We start from the raw sequence: 22,974 nt of genomic DNA, 5'->3' as shown, positions 1-22,974 counted from the left end.
ACTATAATTCCTTCCCACTGGTTCTATTCCATTCAACACTATAATTCATTCCCACTGGAGCTATTCCATTCAACACTATAATTCATTCCCACTGGAGCTATTCCATTCAACACTATAATTCCTTCCCACTGGAGCTATTCCATTCAACACTATCATTCCTTCCCACTGGAGCTATTTCATTCAACACTATCATTCCTTCCCACTGGAGCTATTCCATTCAACACTATCATTCCTTCCCACTGGTTCTTTTCCATTCAATACTATAATTCCTTCCCACTGGAGCTATTTTATTCAACACTATCATTCCTTCCCACTGGTTCTTTTCCATTCAATACTATAATTCCTTCCCACTGGAGCTATTTTATTCAACACTACCATTCCTTCCCACTGGAGCTATTTTATTCAACACTATCATTCCTTCCCACTGGTTCTTTTCCATTCAACACTATAATTCCTTCCCACTGGAGCTATTTTATTCAACACTAAATCAACGTGAGAATGTACCAGGGTTATTAAATCATTTGAAATCAGTGTTGCAATATTTTTCTTTTCTTTTATCAGTTACCATTATTTTTTATTTATAGGTGACAGGTGGATTTATTTACTCATTCACTTATGTATTTATGTATTTATTTATCTATTTATTTTTTTATTTATTTATTTATTTATTTATTTATTAATTTATTTATTTTTAATCTAATTTCATTTTATGTTGCCTTATTTATTTTTTTTACTTATTTTCTCATATATAGTCATTTTTTTGGTCTCAAATTATATTCTTTATTTTTATATTAGTTTAAGGTCAATATCCATCAGCCTGCGTGTAGTAGTTGTAAAGATCAGAAGGAGATAAAAGTAAGCTGGTGATGTGACTGTGACAGTAAACGTTTGATGTCTATCATTATCAGGGCATGACTGTGACAGTAAACGTTGGATGTCTATCATTATCAGGGCATGACTGTGACAGTAAACGTTGGATGTCTATCATTATCAGGGCATGACTGTGACAGTAAACGTTGGATGTCTATCATTATCAGGGCATGACTGTGACAGTAAACGTTGGATGTCTATCATTATCAGGGCATGACTGTGACAGTAAACGTTGGATGTCTATCATTATCAGGCCATGACTGTGACAGTAAACGTTGGATGTCTATCATTATCAGGGCATGACTGTGACAGTAAACGTTGGATGTCTATCATTATCAGGGCATGACTGTGACAGTAAACGTTGGATGTCTATCATTATCAGGGCATGACTGTGACAGTAAACGTTGGATGTCTATCATTATCAGGGCATGACTGTGACAGTAAACGTTGGATGTCTATCATTATCAGGGCATGACTGTGACAGTAAACATTGGATGTCTATCATTATCAGGGCATGACTGTGACAGTAAACATTGGATGTCTATCATTATCAGGGCATGACTGTGACAGTAAACGTTGGATGTCTATCATTATCAGGGCATGACTGTGACAGTAAACGTTGGATGTCTATCATTATCAGGGCATGACTGTGACAGTAAACATTGGATGTCTATCATTATCAGGCCATGACTGTGACAGTAAACGTTGGATGTCTATCATTATCAGGGCATGACTGTGACAGTAAACGTTGGATGTCTATCATTATCAGGGCATGACTGTGACAGTAAACGTTGGATGTCTATCATTATCAGGGCATGACTGTGACAGTAAACGTTGGATGTCTATCATTATCAGGCCATGACTGTGACAGTAAACGTTGAATGTCTATCATTATCAGGCCATGACTGTGACAGTAAACATTGGATGTCTATCATTATCAGGGCATGACTGTGACAGTAAACATTGGATGTCTATCATTATCAGGGCATGACTGTGACAGTAAACATTGGATGTCTATCATTATCAGGCCATGGATGTCTATCATTATCAGGCCATGACTGTGACAATAAACGTTGGATGTCTATCATTATCAGGGCATGATATGGCAGTAAACATTGGATGTCTATCATTATCAGGGCATGACTGTGACAGTAAACATTGGATGTCTATCATTATCAGGGCATGACTGTGACAGTAAACATTGGATGTCTATCATTATCAGGCCATGGATGTCTATCATTATCAGGCCATGACTGTGACAGTAAACATTGGATGTCTATCATTATCAGGCCATGGATGTCTATCATTATCAGGCCATGACTGTGACAGTAAACGTTGGATGTCTATCATTATCAGGGCATGACTGTGACAGTAAACGTTGGATGTCTATCATTATCAGGGCATGACTGTGACAGTAAACGTTTGATGTCTATCATTATCAGGGCATGTACATGGTGACAGTTAAAACGTTGGATGTCTATCATTATCAGGGCATGACTGTGACAGTAAACGTTGGATGTCTATCATTATCAGGGCATGACTGTGACAGTAAACGTGGATGTCTATCATTATCAGGGCATGACTGTGACAGTAAACGTTGGATGTCTATCATTATCAGGGCATGACTGTGACAGTAAACGTTGGATGTCTATCATTATCAGGGCATGACTGTGACAGTAAACGTTGGATGTCTATCATTATCAGGGCATGACTGTGACAGTAAACGTTGGATGTCTATCATTATCAGGGCATGACTGTGACAGTAAACATTGGATGTCTATCATTATCAGGGCATGACTGTGACAGTAAACATTGGATGTCTATCATTATCAGGGCATGACTGTGACAGGAAACGTTGGATGTCTATCATTATCAGGGCATGACTGTGACAGTAAACGTTGGATGTCTATCATTATCAGGGCATGACTGTGACAGTAAACATTGGATGTCTATCATTATCAGGCCATGACTGTGACAGTAAACGTTGGATGTCTATCATTATCAGGGCATGACTGTGACAGTAAACGTTGGATGTCTATCATTATCAGGGCATGACTGTGACAGTAAACGTTGGATGTCTATCATTATCAGGGCATGACTGTGACAGTAAACGTTGGATGTCTATCATTATCAGGCATGACTGTGACAGTAAACGTTGGATGTCTATCATTATCAGGGCATGACTGTGACAGTAAACGTTGGATGTCTATCATTATCAGGCATGACTGTGACAGTAAACGTTGGATGTCTATCATTATCAGGCATGACTGTGACAGTAAACGTTGGATGTCTATCATTATCAGGGCATGACTGTGACAGTAAACGTTGGATGTCTATCATTATCAGGGCATGACTGTGACAGTAAACGTTGGATGTCTATCATTATCAGGGCATGACTGTGACAGTAAACGTTGGATGTCTATCAATATCAGGGCATGACTGTGACGGTAAACGTTGGATGTCTATCATTATCAGGGCATGACTGTGATAGTAAACATTGGATGTCTATCATTATCAGGGCATGACTGTGACAGTAAACATTGGATGTCTATCATTATCAGGGCATGACTGTGACAGTAAACGTTGGATGTCTATCATTATCAGGGCATGACTGTGACAGTAAACGTTGGATGTCTATCATTATCAGGCATGACTGTGACAGTAAACATTGGATGTCTATCATTATCAGGCATGACTGTGACAGTAAACGTTGGATGTCTATCATTATCAGGGCATGACTGTGACAGTAAACGTTGGATGTCTATCATTATCAGGGCATGACTGTGACAGTAAACGTTGGATGTCTATCATTATCAGGGCATGACTGTGACAGTAAACGTTGGATGTCTATCATTATCAGGCCATGACTGTGACAGTAAACGTTGAATGTCTATCATTATCAGGCCATGACTGTGACAGTAAACATTGGATGTCTATCATTATCAGGGCATGACTGTGACAGTAAACATTGGATGTCTATCATTATCAGGGCATGACTGTGACAGTAAACATTGGATGTCTATCATTATCAGGCCATGGATGTCTATCATTATCAGGCCATGACTGTGACAATAAACGTTGGATGTCTATCATTATCAGGGCATGACTATGGCAGTAAACATTGGATGTCTATCATTATCAGGGCATGACTGTGACAGTAAACATTGGATGTCTATCATTATCAGGGCATGACTGTGACAGTAAACATTGGATGTCTATCATTATCAGGCCATGGATGTCTATCATTATCAGGCCATGACTGTGACAGTAAACATTGGATGTCTATCATTATCAGGCCATGGATGTCTATCATTATCAGGCCATGACTGTGACAGTAAACGTTGGATGTCTATCATTATCAGGGCATGACTGTGACATTAAACGTTGGATGTCTATCATTATCAGGGCATGACTGTGACAGTAAACGTTGGATGTCTATCATTATCAGGGCATGACTGTGACAGTAAACGTTGGATGTCTATCATTATCAGGCCATGACTGTGACAGTAAACATTGGATGTCTATCATTATCAGGGCATGACTGTGACAGTAAACGTTGGATGTCTATCATTATCAGGGCATGACTGTGACAGTAAACATTGGATGTCTATCATTATCAGGACATGACTATGACAGTAAACATTGGATGTCTATCATTATCAGGGCATGACTGTGACAGTAAACGTTGGATGTCTATCATTATCAGGGCATGACTGTGACAGTAAACGTTGGATGTCTATCATTATCAGGCCATGACTGTGACAGTAAACATTGGATGTCTATCATTATCAGGGCATGACTGTGACAGTAAACGTTGGATGTCTATCATTATCAGGGCATGACTGTGACAGTAAACGTTGGATGTCTATCATTATCAGGGCATGACTATGACAGTAAACATTGGATGTCTATCATTATCAGGGCATGACTGTGACAGTAAACGTTGGATGTCTATCATTATCAGACCATGACTGTGACAGTAAACATTGGATGTCTATCATTATCAGGGCATGACTGTGACAGTAAACGTTGGATGTCTATCATTATCAGGGCATGACTGTGACAGTAAACATTGGATGTCTATCATTATCAGGGCATGACTGTGACAGTAAACGTTGGATGTCTATCATTATCAGGGCATGACTGTGACAGTAAACATTGGATTTCTATCATTATCAGGGCATGACTGTGACAGTAAACGTTGGATGTCTATCATTATCAGGGCATGACTGTGACAGTAAACGTTGGATGTCTATCATTATCAGGCCATGACTGTGACAGTAAACGTTGGATGTCTATCATTATCAGGGCATGACTGTGACAGTAAACGTTGGATGTCTATCATTATCAGGGCATGACTGTGACAGTAAACGTTGGATGTCTATCATTATCAGGGCATGACTGTGACAGTAAACGTTGGATGTCTATCATTATCAGGGCATGACTGTGACAGTAAAGGTTGGATGTCTATCATTATCAGGGCATGACTGTGACAGTAAACGTTGGATGTCTATCATTATCAGGCCATGACTGTGACCGTAAACGTTGGATGTCTATCATTATCAGGGCATGACTATGACAGTAAACATTGGATGTCTATCATTATCAGGGCATGACTGTGACAGTAAACGTTGGATGTCTATCATTATCAGGCCATGACTGTGACAGTAAACGTTGGATGTCTATCATTATCAGGGCATGACTGTGACAGTAAACGTTGGATGTCTATCATTATAAGGGCATGACTGTGACAGTAAACGTTGGATGTCTATCATTATCAGGGCATGACTGTGACAGTAAACATTGGATGTCTATCATTATCAGGGCATGACTGTGACAGTAAACGTTTGATGTCTATCATTATCAGGGCATGACTGTGACAGTAAACGTTGGATGTCTATCATTATCAGGGCATGACTGTGACCGTAAACGTTGGATGTCTATCATTATAAGGGCATGACTGTGACAGTAAACGTTGGATGTCTATCATTATCAGGGCATGACTGTGACAGTACACGTAGCATTCCTGAGGTTTAAAAAACAAAACAAAAAAACAACAAGAAAACACAAAATCAATTTAATTAAAACCCCTTTTTGTCCTCACAGACGAGATTGGAGATGCGAGGCCATATTTACAAGGGCATTTACAGTGGGTGGTATTCCATCTCTGACGAGGCTTTTCTCACAGACGATGAAGTGGAAGACAAGATGCAGCCTGATGGGAGCATCATTCAGGTTGGTACTTTGTTATTATTTTTTTTATTATGGGGCTTGTTGCTATATGAGACTTCGTCTTGTGATGTGAAGGTCCTGGGTTTGAATCCTGATGTGAGCTGAACAAACCACTCCAGTGATGAAGAGCTCAGACAATAAAGCCACACTCTCGTCAGCCAGACCAGAAAGATTGTGGGCTCGAACCCCCATTGCCGCCGCCAAATTTTGATTCTCTTTTGTCTTCTGGCATTTTCCTACTCACTTCATCTCTTGTTATTATCAACATAAGTGCCTGCTCCTCTCACTTTTCTGAATCAAGGATTCTATAATACTTAAAAATCCCTGAAATTATCTAGTCTGGCATCAACTTTTATTTTCAATCAGTTCTAATGACTTGGAGATGCGATGATGAATTCTTTCATTCTTGGAGCCAAATTTGGTATTTTCCACATTTTTCATCGTTGTACGGATGTGTGAGGTAATCACCACGAGGCAAATTGTGACAGAGTTTTGAAATGTCCTTCAAAGCCATTTGCTTCAAGGTGTTAACTCAGTTTCTACAGTGTGAAACGGACAGTAGCAATTGCTTGCTATACTTTGGATAGGACACTAGTTTATCACAAAGTACTTTCCACCAGATATGCCAGACTTGGCTACTTAATCACTGCTGGGTGGACAAGGGAGTTCAGAAAAAATCTGCATCCAGGATTGATCATGTGACCTTTGCATGTAAACCGAGGTCTTCATGCCTCTAGTTGGTATGTTTGAATGCCTATATTTGGTATGATTCAATGCCTATATTTGGTATGATTCAATGCCTATATTTGGTATGATTCAATGCCTATATTTGGTATGATTCAATGCCTATATTTGGTATGATTCAATGCCTATAGTTGGTATGATTCAATGCCTATATTTGGGATGATTGAATGCCTATATTTGGTATGATTCAATGCCTATATTTGGGATGATTGAATGCCTATATTTGGGATGATTCAATGCCTATATTTGGGATGATTGAATGCCTATATTTGGTATGATTCAATGCCTATATTTGGGATGATTGAATGCCTATAGTTGGTATGATTCAATGCCTATATTTGGGATGAGTGAATGCCTATATTTGGGATGATTCAATGCCTATATTTGGGATGATTGAATGCCTATAGTTGGTATGATTCAATGCCTATATTTGGGATGATTGAATGTCTATATTTGGGATGATTCAATGCCTATATTTGGTATGATTCAATGCCTATATTTGGGATGATTCAATGCCTATATTTGGGATGATTCAATGCCTATATTTGGGATGATTCAATGCCTATATTTGGTATGATTCAATGCCTCTATTTGGGATGATTCAATGCCTATATTTAGGATGATTCAATGCCTATAGTTGGTATGATTCAATGCCTATAGTTGGGGTGATTTAATGTCTATAGTTGGGATGATTTAATGTCTATAGTTGGGATGATTGAATGTCTATATTTGGGATGATTCAATGCCTATAGTTGGGATGATTGAATGCCTATATTTGGTATGATTCACTGCCTATATTTGGGATGATTCAATGCCTATATTTAGGATGATTCAATGCCTATAGTTGGGATGATTGAATGCCTATAGTAAATAGCCATCTCCAAGGACCACTCAGAGCAGGACTGGAACACTGGACCTTCCGATATTAGGGTGAGTGTCATACCACAAGACCACATAACGGCAGAACCAGATCCGTTGGTTTCTCATTTACCTCATTATCTGACAGTTTCATTCCCACTTTTTATGATTTTTGTACCACATCAGTGCATGCTCCCTAATTTTTGACATGAGCCCAAAGAATAGCAAGCAACAGTTTCATCATGCTAGATAAACTGGGCCAATTCTAGATCCATTTGACCTTTGGCTTTGAAGAACTACCACAAAATTGTCTACGGAGTTATAAAGAGACATTCAGAGTTTCTTATATCGCAGCAATAAAAATGACCCCCTCCCCCCCCCCCCCCAAACCAAATCATTTCCACCCTTCACCCACCCCCAAAGGCTATTGAACTCATTCATCGTTTTTACCCCAGGTGTCCAAGGAGAGTGGTCACTGTGTCCAGTGGATGGAGGAATCGAACTACAACTTTCGATTGTCCAATCTTGCAGCAGACCTGGATCATTGGCTGAAATCAGACCGTGAGTGAAGGCGATTGTGACGTTTGTCTTTCTGTTCTATTGTTCAGGTTACATCTGCTTCCGATCTCCCTGGAGAGTTGCACTGGTTACTTTTTGAGACCAGCATCTATAAAATATCTCATGTTCCATTCTCTATGAAACACTTAAAAGGCCTGGCCCTGTGTATTTATATGACCATGTACACCTCTATTTTCAGAGTAGAAATCTAAGATCTAATAGCGATAGGACAATCCTATCTAAACCTAAAACAACCCGCAAAATTGGTGAACAATCGTTTACATTCTCGGCAGCCCATTTTTGAAACAATCTCCCCCAGAATATAAGAAGTGCTGTCTCAGAAAACCAACAACGGTCATGACAAGACAAGCTGTAGACTGGAACCCTGTGGGAAATAGGAAGGTTGGGAGGCCAAAGAAAACCAACAACGGCCATGACAAGACAAGCTGTAGACTGGAACCCTGTGGGAAATAGGAAGGTTGGGAGGCCAAAGAAAACCAACAACGGCCATGACAAGACAAGCTGTAGACTGGAACCTGTGGGAAATAGGAAGGTTGGGAGGCCAAAGAAAACCAACAACGGCCATGACAAGACAAGCTGTAGACTGGAACCTGTGGGAAATAGGAAGGTTGGGAGGCCAAAGAAAACACGGAGAATGTCTTGAGGTGAAGTTGGCTGGAATGTCCTGGGGAGAAATGAAGAAGAAGACAAAGAATAGAATACAGTGGAAATGTACTGTTGAAGCCCTGTGGTCCACAAGGAATGGAAAAGATTGAATGAATGACTCATTATCAGCTATCAAATCTAAATTGAAGACTCACCTCTTTGTTTCATGGTTTGTTTTTGTTGTAAATAAAGTATTTTCATATCACGTGTGTAAACTGTTTTGTCCATTGCTATGTACGTCATTGAAATTGCTAAGGGTTTGGTTTTTTATTGTATTTTTTATTTATTTTAAGAATGTGAAGTTCCTAGAACCTGATAAAACCGGGGTAAGCCACTATACAAAAGCCATTTATTATTTGTTGCTATAATTACTGTGAAGCCTCATGATTCTAGAAATTTCTATCACCAACCGTGTAGGAGTTTGTTTGCCTGGGATGGAGGGGAGGGAACGCTTTATGTCAATGTCAACAAATTGTCTTTCAAAGCCTCAGGCCTATGTAGCCAGAGTTGATCCGAATTTATATAGCTTTAAACAACAGTAATAATTGCTTGCTACCAGTTGGATAAAACTCTCATCTCAGACTGCACTGATTCAAAGGCTATCAATAGATTTTTATTTGAACAGAAAATTGCCCGAGTTCAAATATTTCCAAAACTTTATCTTATCAGTGAAATAGTTTTGTTGTTTTTGTAAAGAATGAAAACCAGATGAGACCACGACTTTTGTCTCAGACGAAATGTAGAGGTAAATATCTTCTTAAGTTCTTCACATATTCTTCCTTTGATATAAATCTATGGCCTTACTTTTCCTGGCACATAAATTATCCTGCCGTGTTGTAAGTGCTGTTAAACCATTCATCATCATAGCTTGTTGCTCCATCACCAAATCCAACACAGCATCTTAGGTCATTGTCAGTGCAACTGAGCCCATCCTGGCATTCTCTAAGGATGTGCTCCATCGTCTGCTCTGGCCATCCACATGTACACAAGCTAGTCTCAGCCAGCCCCCACTTTTTCATGCTTCCAGCTGTTCTACCGAGTTTTGCCCGTGCTCTATTCAGTGTTACCCATTCATTCCTGGAGAGGTGAGCTCAGTTTCATAGAGCAGTTAAACCAATAAAGGTCAAGAAAAACTACCGTGGAGTCTGGCAACTCAAGTCAGTTGGGATGACTAAGACTATGACTAAGACTATGACTATGACTAAGACTGTGACTAAGACTATGACTAAGACCAAGACTATGACTAAGACTAAGACTATGACTATGACTAAGACCAAGACTATGACTAAGACTATGACTATGACTATGACTAAGATTATGACTATGACTAAGACTATGACCAAGACTATGAACAAGACTATGACTAAGACTATGACTAAGACTATGACTAAGACTAAGACTATGACTAAGACTATGACTAAGACCAAGACTATGACTAAGACTATGACTAAGACCAAGACTGTGACTAAGACTATGACTAAGACTATGACCAAGACTATGACTAAGACATGACCAAGACTATGACTAAGACTATAACTAAGACCAAGACTATGACTAAGACTATGACTAAGACTATGACTATGACTATGACTAAGATTATGACTATGACCAAGACTATGACTAAGACTATGACCAAGACTATGAACAAGACTATGACTAAGACTATGACTAAGACTATGACTAAGACTAAGACTATGACAAAGACTAAGACTATGACCAGGACTATGACTAAGACTATGACTATGACCAGGACTATGACTAAGACTATGACTAAGACCAGCACCCAAAAGACCCTCCACTGTGCTCCATTGGGACCAGTTCCCAGCCATGTCACTATAGAAGGGAGCAAGACCCTCTACTGTGCTCCATTGGGACCAGTTCCCAGCCATGTCACTATGGAAGCGAGCAAGACCCTCCACTGTGCTCCATTGGGACCAGTTCCCAGCCATGTCACTATAGAAGGGAGCAAGAGCCTCCACTGTGCTCCATTGGGACCAGTTCCCAGCCATGTCACTATAGAAGGGAGCAAGACCCTCCACTGTGCTCCATTGGGACCAGTTCCCAGCCATGTCACTATAGAAGGGAGCAAGACCCTCCACTGTGCTCCATTGGGACCAGTTCCCAGCCATGTCACTATAGAAGGGAGCAAGACCCTCCACTGTGCTCCATTGGGACCAGTTCCCAGCCATGTCACTATGGAAGCGAGCAAGACCCTCCACTGTGCTCCATTGGGACCAGTTCCCAGCCATGTCACTATAGAAGGGAGCAAGACCCTCCACTGTGCTCCATTGGGACCAGTTCCCAGCTATGTCACTATAGAAGGGAGCAAGACCCTCCACTGTGCTCCATTGGGACCAGTTCCCAGCCATGTCACTATGGAAGCGAGCAAGACCCTCCACTGTGCTCCATTGGGACCAGTTCCCAGCCATGTCACTATAGAAGGGAGCAAGACCCTCCACTGTGCTCCATTGGGACCAGTTCCCAGCCATGTCACTATAGAAGGGAGCAAGACCCTCCACTGTGCTCCATTGGGACCAGTTCCCAGCCATGTCACTATGGAAGCGAACAAGACCCTTCACTGTGCTCCATTGGGACCAGTTCCCAGCCATGTCACTATAGAAGGGAGCAAGACCCTCCACTGTGCTCCATTGGGACCAGTTCCCAGCCATGTCACTATAGAAGGGAGCAAGACCCTCCACTGTGCTCCATTGGGACCAGTTCCCAGCCATGTCACTATGGAAGCGAGCAAGACCCTCCACTGTGCTCCATTGGGACCAGTTCCCAGCCGTGTCACTATAGAAGGGAGCAAGACCCTCCACTGTGCTCCATTGGGACCAGTTCCCAGCCATGTCACTTTAGAAGGGAGCAAGACCCTCCACTGTGCTCCATTGGGACCAGTTCCCAGCCATGTCACTATAGAAGGGAGCAAGACCCTCCACTGTGCTCCATTGGGAGCAGTTCCCAGCCATGTCACTATAGAAGGGAGCAAGACCCTCCACTGTGCTCCATTGGGACCAGTTCCCAGCCATGTCACTATAGAAGGGAGCAAGACCCTCCACTGTGCTCCATTGGGACCAGTTCCCAGCCATGCCACTATAGAAGGGAGCAAGACCCTCCACTGTGCTCCATTGGGACCAGTTCCCAGCCATGTCACTATAGAAGGGAGCAAGACCCTCCACTGTGCTCCATTGGGACCAGTTCCCAGCCATGTCACTATAGAAGGGAGCAAGACCCTCCACTGTGCTCCATTGGGACCAGTTCCCAGCCATGTCACTATGGAAGCGAGCAAGAGCCTCCACTGTGCTCCATTGGGACCAGTTCCCAGCCATGTCACTATAGAAGCGAGCAAGACCCTCCACTGTTTCTCACAGCTACTTCATGAGGGCACTTCCTTATTTGACGTCCTTGCCAGTGCTGAGGAAAGGGTCCATCAAATTATTCTTGGCCTTCCAAGACGGACCTAAATATTAGACTTATTACAGTAAAATAAAGTGAACCATCATAAATGTCAAAATCAGCCATTTTAAAGGCCACCAACCATCAAGATTTCTTTCCCTTGTTATTTTCTGCCATTTTCTCATTTGTTTCCCTTTCATTTTATAAATGACTGATATATCGACATCACGCATATGATATCAACATTTTACCGCGGACCTGCCGATGTTGATATGTCCGTTTTCGACTAGGTGGTCATTCAGATATCTATGACAGGGCGTATCTCGACTAGGTGGTCATTCAGATATCTATGACAGGGTGTATCTCGACTAGGTGGTCATTCAGATATCTATGACAGGGCGTATCTTGACTAGGTGGTCATTCAGATATCTATGACAGGGTGTATCTCGACTAAGTGGTCATTCAGATATCTATGACAGGGCGTATCTCGACTATGTGGTCATTCAGATATCTATGACAGGGTGTATCTCGACTATGTGGTTATTCAGATATCTATGACAGGGCGTATCTCGACTATGTGGTCATTCAGATATCTATGACAGGGCGTATCTCGACTATGTGGTCATTCAGATATCTATGACAGGGCGTATCTCGACTATGTGGTCATTCAGATATCTATGACAGGGCGTATCTTGACTAGGTGGTCATTCAGATATCTATGACAGGGCGTATCTCGACTAGGTGGTCATTCAGATATCTATGACAGGGCGTATCTCGACTAGGTGGTCATTCAGATATACTATGACAGGGCGTATCTCGACTATGTGGTCATTCAGATATCTATGACAGGGTGTATCTCGACTAGGTGGTCATTCAGATATCTATGACAGGGTGTATCTCGACTAGGTGGTCATTCAGATATCTATGACAGGGCGTATCTCGACTAGGTGGTCATTCAGATATCTATGACAGGGCGTATCTCGACTAGGTGGTCATTCAGATATCTATGACAGGGTGTATCTCGACTAGGTGGTCATTCAGATATCTATGACAGGGTGTATCTCGACTAGGTGGTCATTCAGATATCTATGACAGGGTGTATCTCGACTATGTGGTCATTCAGATATCTATGACAGGGTGTATCTCGACTATGTGGTCATTCAGATATCTATGACAGGGTGTATCTCGACTAGGTGGTCATTCAGATATCTATGACAGGGTGTATCTCGACTATGTGGTCATTCAGATATCTATGACAGGGTGTATCTCGACTAGGTGGTCATTCAGATATCTATGACAGGGTGTATCTCGACTATGTGGTCATTCAGATATCTATGACAGGGTGTATCTGGACTATGTGGTCATTCAGATATCTATGACAGGGTGTATCTCGACTATGTGGTCATTCAGATATCTATGACAGGGTGTATCTCGACTATGTGGTCATTCAGATATCTATGACAGGGTGTATCTCGACTAGGTGGTCATTCAGATATCTATGACAGGGCGTATCTCGACTAGTGGTCATTCAGATATCTATGACAGGTTGTATCTCGACTATGTGGTCATTCAGATATCTATGACAGGGTGTATCTCGACTAGGTGGTCATTCAGATATCTATGACAGGGTGTATCTCGACTATGTGGTCATTCAGATATCTATGACAGGGTGTATCTCGACTACGTGGTCATTCAGATATCTATGACAGGGTGTATCTCGACTATGTGGTCATTCAGATATCTATGACAGGGCGTATCTCGACTATGTGGTCATTCAGATATCTATGACAGGGTGTATCTCGACTAGGTGGTCATTCAGATATCTATGACAGGGTGTATCTCGACTAGGTGGTCATTCAGATATCTATGACAGGGCGTATCTTGACTATGTGGTCATTCAGATATCTATGACAGGGTTTATCTGGACTATGTGGTCATTCAGATATCTATGACAGGGTGTATCTCGACTATGTGGTCATTCAGATATCTATGACAGGGTGTATCTCGACTAGGTGGTCATTCAGATATCTATGACAGGGTGTATCTCGACTATGTGGTCATTCAGATATCTATGACAGGGTGTATCTTGACTATGTGGTCATTCAGATATCTATGACAGGGCGTATCTCGAATATGTGGTCATTCAGATATCTATGACAGGGCGTATCTCGACTAGGTGGTCATTCAGATATCTATCACAGGGTGTATCTCGACTATGTGGTCATTCAGATATCTATGACAGGGTGTATCTGGACTATGTGGTCATTCAGATATCTATGACAGGGTGTATCTCGACTAGGTGGTCATTCAGATATCTATGACAGGGCGTATCTCGACTATGTGGTCATTCAGATATCTATGACAGGGTGTATCTCGACTATGTGGTCATTCAGATATCTATGACAGGGCGTATCTTGACTATGTGGTCATTCAGATATCTATGACAGGGCGTATCTCGACTATGTGGTCATTCAGATATCTATGACAGGGTGTATCTCGACTATGTTGTCATTCAGATATCTATGACAGGGCGTATCTTGACTATGTGGTCATTCAGATATCTATGACAGGGTGTATCTCGACTATGTGGTCATTCAGATATCTATGACAGGGCGTATCTTGACTATGTGGTCATTCAGATATCTATGACAGGGCGTATCTTGACTAGGTGGTCATTCAGATATCTATGACAGGGTGTATCTTGACTAGGTGGTCATTCAGATATCTATGACAGGGTGTATCTCGACTATGTGGTCATTCAGATATCTATGACAGGGTGTATCTTGACTATGTCGTCATTCAGATATCTATGACAGGGTGTATCTGGACTATGTGGTCATTCAGATATCTATGACAGGGTGTATCTCGACTATGTGGTCATTCAGATATCTATGACAGGGTGTATCGATTGATTATGTCAGAAAAGTGAGTGGAGCAGGCACTTATGTTGGTAACAACAAGATATGAAGTGAGTAGAAAAGTGCCAGAAGACAATAGAGAATAAAAAATTTTTTCGCGGCGGTGGTGGGGTTTGAACCTGCGACCTTATTGGTACGACAACTCCGCCTGGCAGGTGAGAGCGTGGCTCTACCGTGTGAGCTATCCACGAACACAAAAATATTCGTTTCAAACTCAAAGTCATTTCTAGATCCCTCTCTCACCCACTTCTTGAGACCGCCGATTCGTTCACCACCATCGCGAAGTAATTTTGACCAGCAGTTAAGCTTAATAGCCAATATTCTTATCACAAACATATAACATAGAAACGATTGAGACATTGAGTATGCTCCGGTGTATGGGGTGAATTTTTAATTCAGAAAAGTGAGTGGAGCAGGCACTTATGTTGGTAACAACAAGATATGAAGTGAGTAGAAAAGTGCCAGAAGACAATAGAGAATAAAAAATTTGTACATGTACATCATTCGATAGATTTCACCTTGTCCCCAGACTTGAGAAAAAGAATGTGATTCAGGTTATTTCAATATCATATTGTATGATAAATTGTATCCAGTGATAAATTGTATCCAGTGATAAATTGTATCCAGTGATAAATTGTATCCAGTGATAAATTGTATCCAGTGATAAATTGTATCCAGTGATAAATTGTATCCAGTGATAAATTGTATCCAGTGATAAATTGTATCCAGTGATAAATTGTATCCAGTGATAAATTGTATCCAGTGATAAATTGTATCCAGTGATAAATTGTATCCAGTGATAAATTGTATCCAGTGATAAATCTTATCCAGTGATAAATTGTATCCAGTGATAAATTGTATCCAGTGATAAATTGTATCCAGTTGTTTTAAACCAGAGTGTGAATACTGTGGGAGATCTTAGGTATCCCCACTTGTTTAACATCTGTATATGATATATCGTGACATTGAAATGGCTGTCCGATGTTCTTATTCTGGTGTGAGATTGGGTGAAATCTCGCCAATGATGTATATTTAGGGGCAGCATGGCTCAGCGGTATGGTCTTTGCTTCGTACCCGAAAGGTACAGAGTTCATTCACCCGCCACTGCGCTGTGTGGCCTTGAGCAAGTCACCTTGCCCTAGCTCTGCGACTGACGCCTGGGTTATTCCAGCGACCCCTTGGAATAGACCCTAAAGACAATTTTTCCCTTGGGGATGAATAAAGGAAATTTTATTTTATTTATATTTTATTATATTCGTTTAGTACTTTTCAATCCTCGGGGAAGCACTTACTGTGTCCTCTATCCCCCTATATCTGTTTTCTTACATGCTTTCTGTCTTTGTCTTGGGATGTGATAACTTGGTTTTGCCCTGGCCCTGGCTATAAGGGAAACAGTTATATGTATAGTTATAGTTTTGGGAGGTGATATTTTTTGTCTTGTAAATCATCTCTCTGTTTTGCACTGTATAATTATTGTTACATACATATATATGCTTTGTAAACATTTGAGTGTGTTCCTCTTAGCGGGGACTTGTGCTTGTGTCTGGATGAAACATTTAGGTGATCTCAAACTAAGTACTTTGATAGTGTGCTCTTGGAATCTACATCTGTTCCCTATTTGAACCAATTCGCCTTTGTCTTACCTTTTCTTGGATGCTTTAATTGTAATTCTAGAACTTTTTACTATCCCATGTTCTTCCTTTTTACTGGCGCTGATATGACCTTAATGTGTTGCAGCGCTGTAAAACCCTTATAAACAAAAACAAACAAAATGCATTTCTGATTCCTTGTTTTGTCAAATTAGGGGTCCAGATAGCACTATAGCACATTGGTAGAGCACTAGCTTCACGCTCAATGGTGCCAGGATCGATCTTGAGTGCAGTCCAGATTTTTTTTGACCCCTTTTCCACCTAGCCATGATTGGGTAGTTGGGTCTATTAAATCTGGCAGAAAGTAATTTGTGGTAGAATAACGTCTTATCCAAAGGGTAACAAACAAGTATTATTGTCAGTTTCACCTTATAGAAATCGAGTAAACTGCGGCTTTGTGGGTAAAATGGCTCTGAATGACCACTTTGTTCAAATTGTAACATTGTCTTGGAATTCATCGTTTCAATATCATTTCCTTGGCAGCCATATTGTAACATTGTCTTGGAATTCATCGTTTCAATATCATTTCCTTGGCAGCCATCCAGCCCAGGTCATTCCAGCCCAGTGTCAGACGCATGATTCACAACCTTCCAGATCTTTCCGTATCAAGAGACAGGAGCAGACTAAAATGGGGAATCCCCGTCCCCCATGACCCAAGTCAGACGGTGAGAATTCTGTCATTGTTCTAATTATTATTCCTTTCTCTATTGCCAGGTCCATTCATGTGACATCTGTCACATCAGGACAGTTCTGCCTTCCTATTGCCAGGTCCATTCATGTGACATCTGTCACATCAGGACAGTTCTACTGTATTCTGGGAAAAAACATATTTCAAAATTTGGCCAGAAAACTCATCCTTCAAATATCGATGGATTTAAATGAACCTCATCTTTGCAAAAAACTCTCAAGCCTGGGACTTCCATCAAGTCCCAGTTTTGAAAGGTTTTTTTTTTGCCACGATGAGGGTCCTTTAAATAGATCGATATTGGAAGGATGACTTTTCTGGCCAAATTTTGACATAATATGGGATTTTCTAGAATACAGTAGAACAGTCCTGTCTGATTGGGACTGTCCTGATTTTGAAATCTGAGAAAAATCTAAAGAAATATTTTTAGGCTGTTTTTCTGTATTTGGGGGTCCTGATAGCTCAGGTGGTAGAGCACTTGCTTCACATGCAAAGGGACCGAGATCGATCCAAGATGTAGTAGATATACAGTATTTTTCTGACCCCTCTGTCCACCCAGCAGTAATTGGGTAGCTGGATCGGTTAGATCTAGCAGGAAGTACTTTGCGATAGACTAGCATCCTATCCAAAGGATAGCAAGCAACTGCTATTGTCCGTTTCACGCTATATAAAATGGGATAAACCCCATTGCCAAAGGCCTGAAGGATGTGTATGGAAATGACCCTTGAATGCCCCAGTATGTAAATCACCTTGAATGCCCCAGGATGGAAATGACCCTTGAATGCCCCAGGATGGAAATGACCCTTGAATGCCCCAGGATGGAAATGACCCTTGAATGCTCCAGGATGGAAATGACCCTTGAATGCCCCAGGATGGAAATGACCCTTGAATGCCCCAGGATGGAAATGACCCTTGAATGCCCCAGGATGGAAATGACCCTTGAATGCCCCAGGATGGAAATGACCCTTGAATGCCCTAGGATGGAAATGACCCTTGAATGCCCCAGGATGGAAATGACCCTTGAATGCCCCAGGATGGAAATGACCCTTGAATGCCCCAGGATGGAAATGACCCTTGAATGCCCCAGGATGGAAATGACCCTTGAATGCCCCAGGATGGAAATGACCCTTGAATGCCCCAGGATGGAAATGACCCTTGAATGCCCCAGGATGATGATTTTTTGGAAAGCAAATCAAAACAAATAACATAAAAATCTCTAAATCGAGATTGTTTTACATAACTGTCCAAATATTCTCTGCTGTTTTTGGCCATGACTGTATAGTGTGTTGGGATGTCTCGATTTAGCTCTTTGAAAAGTTAGCAGGGATGTGTAGGTCAATGTGTCGGATTGTTAGCAGGGATGTGTAGGTCAATGTGTCGGATTGTTAGCAGGGATGTGTAGGTCAATGTGTCGGATTATTAGCAGGGATGTGTAGGTCAATGTGTCGGATTGTTAGCAGGGATGTGTAGGTCAATGTGTCGGATTGTTAGCAGGGATGTGTAGGTCAATGTGTCGGATTGTTAGCAGGGATGTGTAGGTCAATGTGTCGGATTGTTAGCAGGGATGTGTAGGTCAATGTGTCGGATTGTTAGCAGGGATGTGTAGGTCAATGTGTCGGATTGTTAGCAGGGATGTGTAGGTCAATGTGTCGGATTGTTAGCAGGGATGTGTAGGTCAATGTGTCGGATTGTTAGCAGGGATGTGTAGGTCAATGTGTCGGATTGTTAGCAGGGATGTGTAGGTCAATGTGTCGGATTGCATCGAGTGATCATCACAAATGAATATAACAGCTCCCAATAAATAACAAAATAGCAAACACAGAACGTTTCAGGCTAAAAACCCTTCTTCAGTCAACAAAAAAGCAATGAAAAGATAAAAAGGTTGTTTTTCATTGTTGGTTGAAGAAGGGCTTTGAGTCCTAAATGTTTCGTGTTTGTTTTTGTTTTTGTTCTTTTTCGGGGATGTTCTATTGATTTTTGCTTCTTACATTTTACAGCCCGTAGCTTCTGGCAGCTTTGCATTGTGTCTAATCATTTCTTTTAATTTCCACCGTGTGCCAAGATTTACGTCTGGCTGGATGCTCTCACCAACTACCTGACTGTGACAGGCTATCCAGATAGCACCCCTCAGCCCCCGCACACAGGCTATCCAGATAGCACCCCTCAGCCCCCGCACACAGGCTATCCAGATAGCACCCCTCAGCCCCCACACACAGGCTATCCAGATACCACCCCTCAGCCCTCCCCCTGGCCCCCACACGCACACATCATTGGAAAGGATATTCTCAAGTAAGTCTTAAACAATATTGAAAATAGCAGCTTCAAAAAGTCAACAAAATACCAAACACGGAATGGTCTGGGCTCACAACCCTTCTTCAATTGACAAAAAATAATGACAACATAACTACAATACTTAAAAACCAGGTCAACGATGGAGAAATGTTTGGCACGTCCATTCTGTGGAAAAAAGCACTCTTGGGATAACACGCATCCCTTTGTCCAGTATGTCTTGACCTTTTCATTCCTGGTAGACACAGTCTCTATGTTAAACTAGTGGTCGTGATTGGTAGGGTAAGGATAGAGATTAGGATTATGTTGATGATAATGATGATGATGATAATAATGATAATGCTAGTGATGATAATAGTAATAATAATAATAATAATGATAATAATAATAATAATAATAATAATAATAATAATAATAATAATAATAATAATAATAATAATAATAATAATAATAATAATAATAATGTTGTTGTTTTTATTATTATTATTACTATTATTATCATCATCATTTGTATACTTTATCCCCATCAGATTCCACGCTATTTACTGGCCAGCCTTTCTCATTGCTGCGGGATTTTCTCCTCCGTCTCGGATCGTCGTGCATTCTCATTGGCTGGTGGACAATGTCAAGGTCAGAAACAAATGGAAAGATTGTGTGTGATGTGATGTGATGTGTGCAAGCTGCAGCTGACACTGATTGTGTGTGATGTGATGTGATGTGATGTGTCAAGCTGCAGCTGACACTGATTGTGTGATGTGATGTGATGTGATGTGTGCAAGCTGCAGCTGACACTGATCGTCTGTGATGTGATGTGATGTGATGTGTCAAGCTGCAGCTGACACTGATTGTGTGATGTGATGTGTGAAAGCTGCAGCTGACACTGATTGTGTGTGATGTGATGTGATGTGATGTGTGCAAGCTGCAGCTGACACTGATCGTCTGTGATGTGATGTGATGTGATGTGTCAAGCTGCAGCTGACACTGATTGTGTGATGTGATGTGTGAAAGCTGCAGCTGACACTGATTGTGTGTGATGTGATGTGTGCAAGCTGCAGCTGACACTGATCGTCTGTGATGTGATGTGATGTGTGCAAGCTGCAGCTGACACTGATTGTGTGTGATGTGATGTGATGTGTGCAAGCTGCAGCTGACACTGATTGTGTATTATGTGATGTGTGCAAGCTGCAGCTGACACTGATTGTGTGTGATGTGGTGTGATGTGTGCAAGCTGCAGCTGACACTGATTGTGTGTGATGTGATGTGATGTGTGCAAGCTGCAGCCGACACTGATTGTGTGTGATGTGATGTGATGTGTGCAAGCTGCAGCTTACAATGTAGGAATTGAGGAATTGATATTTAATCTGTTTCAACTGCTACTTTTCCTGTTTGTCAAAAGAAAATCCAGTTCTCTTGGGATATGGTGCTGGTTTCGTGTCTACAATATGAAAAGTCATTTTTGAGTGTCTATTTTGTCTAGTGGAGTGATACTCACATTTGGATCATAAGGTTGTGGGTTCGAGTTCAGCTTCGGGTGGTGTATAGTTGAGTACTTGAAAAAGGATCCTTTACTCACATTTTCCACCATACTCAGGTGTAAAATGAGTACCTGGCCGTGAACAGCGTTGTGAATGTCGGGATGAAATGGTAATATCGTCTAACATGTATCGTGTCTCGTTCTGCAAGTTAAGTGTTGCAGTTGGCCGGGGACCCTAGTATGTTTGAGCATGTGTAGTGGATATTGCGCTATATAAATGCCCTAATAGTCTAGTTTTGTTTTATAAGGTTTTCTGGGAATCCATCCGTTGGGTTTTCATTCCAGTTCACTTTTTAGGGGTGACAACTATACGATTTCTTCATTTCTTTGTATTCATTAAATGAGTTATTTTTATCGTGTCCAATAACACTACGAGCTTGTGAGTACATCTTATTGCACCATAATAATATGAGTTTAATAAATACAAAGAATTGAAAGAATACATTTATTCCACCCCTCCATGTAAGATTATTAATTATTTCGAGACCAAACTGTTTGGCATTAGAACTTCTATTCACCATAATTTATATCTTTCTCCATCTAATTGAACGACAATTTGACCTAAAACTGAAAACGTTGGATTTGTATTCATGCGCACCAAAAGTTATTCATAATTACCAAACAGCTGTCTTTTACACCTTATTTCACACCAATAAAATGTTTTCCAATGAGAGAGCTGGAATAATAATCAATATCAGCCAGCAATAACTAAAACTATCAACTCGATTACTTTAGTACCAAATGATATTCAGTACTTAGTACCAAATGATATTCAGTACTTAGTACCAAATGATATTCAGTACTTAGTACCAAAGGGTGTGTCTTTTTTACGAAACCCGCCGAAACCCGCCGAAACCCTGCGAAACCCGACGAAACCCGACGAAACCCGACGAATCCCGACAAAGTTATGGGAAGTAGGTGGCAGTGGGGAGTGAACCTAGAACTCAGGGAAGTGTACACCATTGGGGAGTGAACCTGGGACTGGGTTTCGGCGGGTTTCGTAAAAAAGAACCAGTGCTTTTTTACGAAACCCGCCGAAACCCGCCGAAACCCGGCAAAACCCGACAAAACCCGACAATATCCAGCAAAGTTATGGGAAGTAGACAACTGTGGGGAGTGAACCCGAGACTCAGGGAAGTGTACACCAGTCGGGAGTGAACCTGAGACTAAGTTTATCGGCCGGTTTCGGCGGGTTTCGTAAAAAAGAATTAGTGCTTTATTACGAAACCCGCCGAAACCCGCCGAAACCCGACAATATCCAGCAAAGTTATGGGAGTTTAGCAACAGTGGGGGTTGATCCTGGGAATCAGGGCGGTGTACACCAGTGGGGAGTGAACCTGGGACTGTGTAAAAAGGATATCAGTGGGAAATAAACCTGGGACTAATGGGAGATGGATACCATTGAAAGTTGAAGCTGGATATGAAAGTTTGGTACCAGAGAAGAATGAACCTGACACTATAGAAGGTGGGCGCCAGTGGGGAGTGAACCTGGGACTTTGTAAACAGGATATTAGTGGGAAATAAACCTGGGACTAAAGGGAGATGGATACCATTGGGAGTTGAAGCCGTATATGG

The 22,974-nt window shown here is 41.4% G+C and overlaps 1 protein-coding gene across 2 annotated transcripts in view; it reads left to right on the top strand.

The window, feature by feature from the left end:
- LOC144955885 (methionine--tRNA ligase, mitochondrial-like) overlaps window positions 1–22,974 on the top strand; it is an 84,606-nt gene that overhangs the window by 36,863 nt on the left and 24,769 nt on the right. For both annotated transcript variants that reach the window (XR_013641839.1, XM_078886141.1), the window contains 5 exons: window positions 5,977–6,105; window positions 8,160–8,265; window positions 17,429–17,556; window positions 19,639–19,865; window positions 20,396–20,495. Coding sequence is in view for 1 of the 2 variants with exons in the window: in XM_078886141.1 (XP_078742267.1) it covers window positions 5,977–6,105; window positions 8,160–8,265; window positions 17,429–17,556; window positions 19,639–19,865; window positions 20,396–20,495 (690 nt within the window). In the remaining variant the exon portion in view is untranslated. The remainder of the gene's footprint in view (window positions 1–5,976; window positions 6,106–8,159; window positions 8,266–17,428; window positions 17,557–19,638; window positions 19,866–20,395; window positions 20,496–22,974) is intronic.

The sequence above is a fragment of the Berghia stephanieae genome, chromosome 10, assembly GCF_034508935.2.
Source record: "Berghia stephanieae isolate SIO BIC M18660-M18661 chromosome 10, UCSD_Bste_1.3, whole genome shotgun sequence".
Lineage (NCBI taxonomy): Eukaryota > Metazoa > Mollusca > Gastropoda > Nudibranchia > Aeolidiidae > Berghia > Berghia stephanieae.
Note: the sequence above shows the minus strand (reverse complement) of the source record. Positions and strands in the feature narration are given on the sequence as shown.